Source organism: Aegilops tauschii, chromosome 2 (assembly GCF_002575655.3).
Source record: "Aegilops tauschii subsp. strangulata cultivar AL8/78 chromosome 2, Aet v6.0, whole genome shotgun sequence".
Lineage (NCBI taxonomy): Eukaryota > Viridiplantae > Streptophyta > Magnoliopsida > Poales > Poaceae > Aegilops > Aegilops tauschii.
Window position 1 is genome coordinate 178,981,417 of NC_053036.3, and position 10,462 is coordinate 178,991,878.

Here is a 10,462-nt window from a genome sequence, read left to right on the forward strand (position 1 = left end):
TCATCCGATCAACTAATCAGGGGTTTTCCCTGGAGGTAGCGGGAGGAGTGGGAGCTTCACCTCGATGATGGCCTTCATGAAGGAAACGATGCCAAGGGCGTCACCATCACCGGCTCTGGCCACCGGCCGAAGACCAGGTTTTCACCCGGATCCATCACAAGAACATCCAACCGACAACATGTGCATCTGCAAGACCACCTTCAAAAGCCCCAGAGTTGGCCGCCTAGATCCGACGATCGTCCACAGCCGCACTGCCACTGCGGTGTATCCTGACGCTCCGGCCACTGCCAAAGGGCACCACCACTTGAGCATGGAGGAAGGGATGCCACCCCACCGCGCCATGCCGGAGGAGCCGTTCTAAGGAGCCGTCTCTGTACCAAACGGGATCCGGGGTCGAATCCATCGGACCGCCGAGCAGCTCCACCTTCGACATAGGTACGTCCACGCTATGCAGCTGAGGACGATCTGGGCCTCACCGCCCGGGGCTGCCGCTCCGGCATCCACTGCAACCTGCGTTGCCCGACGAGCCAGACTGGCCTAGGCGCCCTAGCCCCACAAGCCGTCGTCTGCACCCGGCCAAGCACACACCTCCAGGTCTGCGCGCAACCATCTGCGTGTCCGCACCAGCCACCACTGTCGTCGGAGTTCTAGCCGAAGCCGCGCCACAGCGCCCTGGACAGCGCGGCGCATCCACGTGCAGTTGCCACCCCGCGTCAACAGCTCCACTAGGAAGGGAGAGGTGGCCCCGACGCCGCCTATGTTCGCCGGGCTTTGCCCGTCGGCACGAGCCGGCAGCGACGAGGAGGAGGAAGAGCCATGGCATGCTGGTGCTTCATCAAAGGAAGTACCGGGGTCAAATTTACTCTTCGGGCTTATTGCGCAAAACACTGCATATTGGTGTAATATGAGCCAGCTAGATCCAATCCATCATTTGATTCTATTTGCGTCATCTCTCACTAGTGGGTCCTGTTTGTAAGTGTATGTGTGGCAAAAAAAAAACACGTCATGTTCTTCTTTTGTGAAAAAAGAACGCCATGTTAGCCGGCTTGGACTAAAAAGAGTTATAATATGTCCCAAAACTATGGTCAAAATGAGTTGAAGTTTCTCTAAATCAATACTTGGTTCCTATATTATTTGTTGGATTCATTGTTTTTCTTGAGAATATTGAATTAAAAAAATGATTGAGCCAACAAATTAATCTCAAAAGATGTCCAAATAAGCTCAAAGGTTCAAATCGGTACAGGTATATAAATGTATGGTTTAATGATTTTTTTATGTTAGGTTTAAATGAAAAATTATAACAGCAAATAAAATTGCAAATATTGGTAGCTTTTGACATCAAAAATCATGTTAACATCTACTCCCTCCGTCCCATAATATAGGACGTTTTTTGATACTAGTGTAGTGTCCAAAAACGTCTTACATTATGGAACGGAGGGAGTAGTCAAATGATGGTTTGAAGCTTACTGAAACAGGTTATACCAATAGATGATGTATTGTGCAACAAAACTGAAAAATACTTCCTTCGTCCAGAATTACTTGTCACGGAAATGCATATAAACAGGTTTATCTGCAACTAAAATACATCTAAATACATCCATTTATGTAATAAATAATCTGAACAGAGGGAGTTGGTGTTATATGTGAAAAATAACCCCACTAGTTGATGTTTCGTGCAACAATACTGAGAGAGAGGAGTAGGTGTTATATGTGAAAAATAACCCCACTAGCTGATGTTTCGTGCAACAATACTGAGAGAGAGATCAGCTGAGCAGTCAAGCTTTACATCCCATCATTTCCATGACTTTCCCTTCTCGTGTCCTCTATCATTTCTTTCGCCTGCACCACACACAGCCAAGGGACACGTACGCCAGTTACCATCCAAAGCCCAGACACTTTTCTCGACCTTCCTTGGGAAAAAAATGCTAATCCCTCTATTTCTAAATATTCTTTTTTTAGAAATTTTAATAAATGACTACAGACGAAGCAAAATGAGTGAATCTACACTTTAAAATATGCTTATATACATCCGTATGTAATAGTTCATTTAAAATCTCTAAAAAAACAAATATTTAGAAACAAAGGGTTAGTTGGGTCGATAACATTTGAACTGAGATAGGCACTTCCATCTATAGAGAGAGAGAGGAGTGTATCGATACCAATAACAAGTGCATGATAAGCAGCACAAATCCTTGCTTTTTGAGACGTGAGTTTGGCTCTTTTTGCTGGGTATGCTTGTGACCAAGGAATATATATAAATCCCCATCTCTTTGATCTTTGTGCACTACAACAGTACACTACTACAAAGAAAATGATTGATAGGGCACTATTATCGTATCAAAATCCAAGGATAGCTCTTAGCTGCATCAGGGAAAGTGGAAGGCATCAGGCATGTGTGTGTGTCTGTTTGTCACCTAGCTTTGGTTTGCTCTGTTTAGTCTTTGTCAGGGGTCCCCAAATACTTGTCCCTAGCGGCCAATGATATTTCAAGTTGTTTTGTGCGTGTGTGCCTTATGCGGCTGGACACATGAGGATGGTGACAAGGAGGATGGTCGGCGCCCCCAGATGGTCATGTATAGCATATTCACTTGGGGGCTTGGGGCAACTCCAGCGGGCTACCCAAACAGACGCAAAATATCCCCGCTTTTTTTATTTCTAAGAGTGGAAGTCCGCTCTTTCCGTGCATGGTATCCAACGGGGCGACTGGTCCGCCCTTTTTTATTTATCAAATTATCATTTTCACCGTTCTTTACATTTACAACCAAATAAACAAATGAATGAAACATTGACATGATTAAACAAATAAGTCACATGGTTAATGTAAAATTAAGACACTTATTTTGGGATGGAGGAAGTAGTTTACAACCGAATGAATTTAAAATAATTTGATAGAAAATGAGAAGATACAACTGTTGGCTTACTATGTGAGTCTACATATGCTCAATAAAATCATTTTATCGGATGTGAGTTGTCCGATCACGCATTTCATGATGATATTGGATGAACTGTACAAACGTTGTCGCTCCACTCTTAGGCTCAACTAAATCACCTTGCTGATCCCATCTTTACCCATAATAGATGTTCTCTACGATTATATTGTGCGTGATCACACAAGCAGTCATCGCCTTACACATAATTTCAACGATCTATGTTCTAGCAGAGAGAAGAGTGAGTGTCAAAGTAAGATTTTGTTGAGTCTACGCTCGAGATGTCGAGCCATTGTGATGAACATGTCTGAGCAATCCCATTTGTACTCCACATATGGGTTTTCTTTTGAGGAGTCCGGATATTTGGCGCAGCTTTTGTGGGAGCCCGTTGGACATGCATTTTATGTTCGAACATATGGAGGGAAATGGGATTTTACTAGCTACTTCCTCCGTTCACAAATATAAGATGTTCAAACTTTTTACTAAATCAGATAAGCACGTTTTAGTTCCCTCATTTCAGTCTATATATAGATCATATATTGATATATACTCCCTCCATTCCTGAATACAAGCCTTTTTAAAGATTCCAATACGGACTACATACAGAGCAAAATGAGTAAATCTACACTCTAGAATACCTATATACTCCCTCCGTCCCAAAATTCTTGTCTTAGATTTGTCTAAATACGGATGTATCAAATCACGTTTTAGTATTAAATACATCCATATCTAGACAAATCTAAGACAAGAATTTTGAAACGGAGGAAGTACATTTGTATGCAGAATTTATTTTCGATGAACAGATCCGGTATTGGACCAGAAGAGCAATGGCTAATCTCTGGGAGTAGATCATATTGAAATATCCTGAACATCTTATATTCATGACATAGGGAGTAATTTCCAAGCTACCAGGTCTTCCAATCCAGAATTTATTTTCGACGAAAAGATAGAGCCCCAGAAGAGCAATGGCTAATATAATATGCATAGAAAATAAATGCAGCCGTTCACTAATGATAGAATAGGTGTACCAAATGATAATGAGTATCCCAACACTCAAGCAGAACAAGTGGCTCTGGAGGTAAACACATTAGCCAAGTCAGAAAAGGAGATAAGATCCTCATGGTGGAAGGAAAAGAAGACAAAAGTTAGAGACCATGCACATTAATGAGCCTCCCTAAGCTAGTTTGGGATTCTCTCGCAAACCGTTCAGGAATGACTCAGCTTTCGATTCAGTTCTCTGAATCGCTCACTACATGCAGATCTGTGTTGCCATATCATAGACAAATCCTTCTGGGAACAGAGCAGAATCACAAAGGCTGTAGCTAGCACATATCTACTTGGCAGAAGTTTTATCAAGGAAGCTACACTTGTCTACAAAACGTCTCAAAATAACTCAAATTCTGCTACCCTTGCTAAAGATCGTTCAACCACCACTTCTTATCTTGGTAATATCCAGCAACGACAAAACCATAGTAGAACTGAACATACCAACAACTATCCTTCAATTCCTGCAACATCATATGCATTATAAGTACAGATGATAACAAGAATTTATTTCAACAAAATAAAATACATGTTCAACCAAAGTGGGACGGCAATAATAGCTGACAAAGAAACATGATACTTTTGCAACTCGGTAACAATACATGGGGCAAACGAAATATATCTTCTCCATATTTTGCTTAGTACATGCATTATTAGGCAGATACTAAACCAAAAAAAAACTTATTTATCGTTTTTGTGCAGCCACAATTACATCAACCTGTCAATGTGGACACCCAACCTTCATCCCAACTCATTTTGTTTACAGTTTGACCACGTATGTCATCCTTGGGATATAAATGTGCAAATTCAAATTAGTGTTTGAGCAAGTTATTATTCTCAGGGGAATAAATCTGTGCAAAAACTCAGGAAAATATTCTTACCAATGCAATTTCACCAATGTGCAATAGAAGCATATATAAACTAAACAACATGGTTACCGGAATGTTATTGACTTTCTACAGCCTTCAAGGCAAAACTAAAACTGTTCATTCCCATGAGAATAGACTGTAACTAGGTGTGATATTAGTATAATAAGAGAATTTGTATGATGTGGAAGTGCCATTAACAACAAACCTAAGAATTTCATGTGGCTGGTGAAGATAATTATACATACATTGTTGAGTAATAAACAAGCAAAAACGTTTAACAACATGCACTACAAGATTTTAAAACACAATCCATATAAGAACTGGTGGAATGTTCAGACTCATGGTCAAACATGAAATATGCCCTTCATTCGCCTAAATCAGCTATGCAAAGAGGCCAAAAATATATATATATCAAATATGGTTCCTCAAGGAAAAAACAAATACCGACAGCAGTGTACTTTCAAAAAAACTGAAATTGGTAATTCAATGAATGAAATCACAAATGATGCTGCTCTTGTGAATATTCCACTATATTTCAAACCTAATGTAGTCTTCTATATCAGCTAGCCCCCACTACTAGATTTCTCTGCGCATCCGTGCTTCCATGCCAACTGAATTATTGACACCCGTCTAATGAAAATTGTGTCACATGTCATGCATGTACTCATAAGGTCCTTTTTTACATTAATCTATCCATGCAAACAATGCAACCTCGTCAAGTCATGCGTGTCTTTTTTCCGATCGAGTCAAGTCATGCATGTCTATCACAAATTAGAAAAAATCGTTAATTATTGTTGGTCATGGACAGTGTGTTGGACATTTGGAGTTAAAAGATATAGCTCATGCTTCACACTTTTGTTAAAAGATGGCATCGAGTTATGCTCAATTTAAAAGATTCTTCTCTTTTTATATATCATTGTCACATACTTCGTGGTTTTTATTTTTTAGAATGTAAACCGAGAACAATCATAAACTAGTTTTTCCATTAGTTTTAATTGTTTTTAAGCACATGTTTATGTATTTGTTTTAACACGATTCCCGGGGCAACGCACAAGGCATCATCTAGTTCTTATAACAAGCTTGCACACATACAAGTTTGTTGATTACAGAATCCAGCATTGACAAGCCAGGATGGGATCTGACATAAGTCACATAACTAACAATTGCATTTATTACAGGTACCAAATAATGGATGAACCTAAATTTGGGCAAGGGCGGCCCAGCCCGAAAAAAACAGGCAGGGATCAAGCTTTGATTTTGAGCCCGAAAATAACCCAACCAGGCCTGAAATACCCCAGATAATAATTAGGCTATCGCATCTCTTTCCCCATTCCTGTAACCCTAGCCTACCAATCAGGCAACCGCACAGAGTGTTGCAGCACCAAGGCCGCCCATCTCCGACGAGGCGAGGCGGCGTCCAAGGAGCCGGCGCTGCTAGCTGCGTCCAAGCCATCGTCATCTCCAACATGGCAGAGCGTGACATACAGGGAGTCGTAGCCCATCTCTGGCGCGGTGAGGCGTCATCCAAGCATTCGCCCGTCTCGGGCGCTGCAAGGCAACGTCCAGGCCGTGGCCCATCTCCAGCGCGGCGGCCCCAGGACATCTCCCTCTTTTCGTGTGTAGAGGCATGCCCCCTGCAGTCCAGTGCCTCCCCACCTCTTCAGCAACAGGGACGTGGACAAAAGCACGAGCTGCGGCCATAAACACTGATCGAAGCTGCGTGCTTGATAAGCGCTTGCCGTTAGATGTGCGTGATGTCGATCCATACCTGACCCGTGATGTGTGTGCTTGCTGGGTGATTTGTGCGTGCGCTTGATGTGTGATGTAAGTGCATGCTTGATGTGTTGAGCACTGAATCGTATTTGTGTCTCGAACAGTAGATATGCAGGTGTATGCTATTTTAAATTGCAAAATGGAGAATATCTATAGCTAAAATGTGATAAATCTGTTTGCTATCGGGCTTACAGGCCAGGCCTCGGGCCTCAGGCTTTTCTGTCAGGCCAGGCTCGGGCTTGAATTTGAGCTTGATATTTCTACCCTGGACTTTTGCATGAACTGCCCGAGGAATACCCAATTTCAGATGAACCGATGGTATTAGAATAAAAAAGAGACATGGCAAGACACAGCAACCCCCCTTCAATCCACAATAAATGGACAAAAGCATCATGCACATGTCATAAGGTTGGGTGAGGGGTATTTAATTTTGGAATCAGGTAATCGGGGTATTTAATTTCGTGCAGGAAGGTCATAAGCATGGGTGACATCATTAAATAAGTAGATGGTCAGATTTTTGCCTTTGAGCTGGGCTACACTCAGTAAAAGAGCCTTCTATCGAAAAAAGATGTGTTACAGATGTTCCAGTATATTCCTCTGTTTGGAATAGAGAAAAGAGCCTTATGCTCAGAATTTACTTGTTGTAGAAGAAACTTATATTAACAACTCCTACCTCTATCCCTAAATATAAGACGTTTTTGCTGTTCAATTTGACCAGCAGAAACGTCTTATATTCAGGGACAGAGGGAGTACTTTTTTTTGCGGGATGTTAACAACTATTTTGAAATAAAGGCGCTCTAACAAAATAACTCCTCTGAAGATTATATAAAGGACGGATTGACATTCTAGAACATATGTTCTGTTGCTAATTGACAGTGCTTTCAGAACTTTTATTTAGGATATCAACTGTCAAGGTGACTCATCATTTAGTGAGAACCGACTATTTTACACTTTACTGAGACATTGGTCTGGGTCGATTGCAAGTGCGTAAGTATCTGTAAATTTTGCCGTTTATATAGTTGAATAAGAACAATCTATCTACTTGGGATTGGTATTGCTTGCAGGAATTGGCAACAGTACATTATAACAACTCAATAATGCTTCCTCTGCCCGTCATTTGTCATTCCCTCCACTTGACCTGGAAAGGGGTATGCAACTTTGATTTCTTGGAGATTTATTAATGAAGGTCCAAACATATTAGCATATTTTGATGAGATGTCACTATGAAATAATACTCAAAGGCATAAGATCAATTTTTCTTCATGTTATATATTCTAATATATATTCCCAGAGAGTAGATATTTGCTTTACTTTTCTTGGTATCAGTTTGGAGAAAAACTAAAATTGAAACGATGCTTGTTTTAGTCACTGTAACTACCTTACTGAATTCTAGAAAAAAAATGTGTTACAGAAATATTAGCTCAAGGTTGAGGAGATGAACTTTTATTTTGTCCCCTTGTTACACTTCAACAACCTAAGTTTTGACTAGATTGTAGCATTGCTTGCTACTGAGAATTGGTAAAGAAGTCCCAGAGTCTTTGTGCAAATAAGCTATTTATAGTGAATATTGCAGCCCAACTTGCAGCTTCAGTCGGTAACTTGTGGAATTATTACTAAATGTGTTTTGTGCAGGTTTCAGCCTTCAGTATTTACGATGCTGAACTTTAGTTGTAGGACAAAATGCTCCTATTTGTGATCTATGGGATTTGCATGTAGCTAGCTGAATAAATATATATTGTACTCCCTCCGTAAAGAAATACTCTGAACTCTGTATTTCCTTCTTCACTTTCAACAACACTTAATTGTACATTTCAAAGTATTTGGGTTCATGGCAAACTAGAGTTCATGGTTTAGCAAGACTCCTGGAAGACACAAATTTGCAAATAGAACATGGAGAAGAACTCCACTGTAATCCACTAATACGAATAAGGCAACAGATCAGGATGGTGTTTCAAGGATTGAAATCAATTAGGATAGTTTAGATAAACAGATCGGACTTTATTTTTCGGAATTTGGAATTGGCTTCATGCAGCCTTTTATATATGTCCAGTTCAAAGATTTTTTGTCCGACTGGTAGTGTCATCACTGTAATGGTTAGAGAAAACGGCACGACAAGGCACACGTATGCTTCTAGTATTAACTATACTTTGGAAGTTTGGATCATACTAGGACAGACCCAGTGCTAGAAGCTCCCAGACCAGGTGGGGTCTGGGGAAGGATTATACGAGGCAAGCCTTACCCCTGTACAGTGCAATGCAGAGAGGCCGCGTCGAATCCAGGAGCTCTTGGCAAAAGTGGGGAGTACTTTGGAAGTTCGGATCATACTAGAATGATGCTAAATCATATTTAAAGGGCTGTAATCAACACATACTATGCTGTTTTACAAATCAAAGTAATGAAGGGTGAGTGACAAGACTGCAAGTGTGTGACTCTTCAACACATTCCGATTGATAGTTTCAATTACTATGGACGATTGTTCCCTGAATTTGACATTAATTGTGCACCTTTACAAGATGAAGCTCTGTTCTTATTACATGGTAGCACACATCACCAAGAATCGACATGCAAAATAAGTCAGATCACAGCATACTTAATCCAACCCGCTATCTAAACCTGGACCTTCACTCAAATTATACCTCTACAACACAATTGTGATCATAGCGAGCGGGAAATAAGAAGACATACTTACCATCACATCACATGCGTGGCTGTGGGCGAAGGATCATGATGAGGATGTCTATGGCCATGAAGGCGACGAGCGGGCTGAGATCGAGCTTGCGGCCGAAGACGGGCGGCACGACCTCCCGGCAGAGGGCGAGAAAAGGGTCGCAGAGGTCTCGCAAGGCGGAGAAGGGCTGGCGGTCCCAGGGGATGTTGGGAAACCAGGAGAAGAGCACCCCGACAAGCAGAACCTCCCGGTAGACCCCCAGCCAGCGCACGGCCGCCGACATGGCCGCCGCAACCGGCGGGCGCAGCGGCGCGAGGTTGATGCTGCGCAGGCCAACCTCGAGCGGCGCCAGAAGGCCGCCTACGGCAGAGGCGGCGGCGGCGGCGGCGCGCGGGGGCGGAGGGGACGCACAGACGCCACGGGGGAGGCGGAGCGGGCGAAGAACTAGGGTTCTGGCGGGTAGGAGACGGGTGGCCGGGCTCGGGAAGGGGAGGAGCAGGGGCGGCCTTGTGCACGGGGACACGAGGAGGCCGTTCATCTTACCCGGACGCCGGTGGAATATTCTACAAGGATTGGATTGGGAGAAGAGGAGGAGGCAGAGGAAGACGCACAGGCAGGAAGAGAAGGTCGCGAAGGGTGTGCGTGTGGATGGAAAGGATAGGGCGAAGCAGACCAGGCCAGATGGGCCGGCCCGGCCCGGACTAAACGGGCCAGGCATGCGCTAATAGACGGGTGGCCGGGCCGGCACTCGTGCCGCGCTCTCTGGGAACAAGGAAACGGGCCGGCCCATCGACACATTTAGCCCACCAGTCTCCCTGATTTTGGGCCTATTTAGGCTGTTTTGGGGGCTAATATATAAAAGAATTAAAAGAAAAAAGTAAACGTGTCGTGTCTGCCGGCACTCGTGCACATATTCGGGCTACGTGCCGGCATGGCCCGATTATAAACGGGCCAGGCACACGGGCTATTGGGCCAGCATGCCAAGACCGGCCCATTTGGCCACCTTTGAGGTGAAGGGAGGATATTAAGTAGAACTTCAGGAGTATTAAAAATTCTTACCACCATAACTAACAAAGTTTTATAGAAGCGCATAAAATATCAGGAGAAAATACAGTCGGACTCACACGGAATTTATCAATATGGAGGACGATATGGAACTTAAGTTATCCTACCAAGGTTAA

At 42.9% G+C, this 10,462-nt stretch overlaps 1 protein-coding gene across 1 annotated transcript; it reads right to left on the reverse strand.

Annotated features, from left to right (window-relative positions):
- Window positions 1-3,935: 3,935 nt before the first annotated feature.
- Window positions 3,936-9,910, reverse strand: LOC109758037 (protein COFACTOR ASSEMBLY OF COMPLEX C SUBUNIT B CCB3, chloroplastic). Its single transcript, XM_020316879.4, has 2 exons — window positions 9,303-9,910; window positions 3,936-4,435 (listed from the first exon to the last, which is right to left on the reverse strand). Exon 1 carries the CDS (start codon window positions 9,817-9,819, stop codon window positions 9,310-9,312), a length of 510 nt encoding a protein of 169 aa, XP_020172468.1. The 5' UTR covers window positions 9,820-9,910; the 3' UTR covers window positions 3,936-4,435; window positions 9,303-9,309.
- Between the last annotated feature and the right edge of the window lie 552 nt (window positions 9,911-10,462).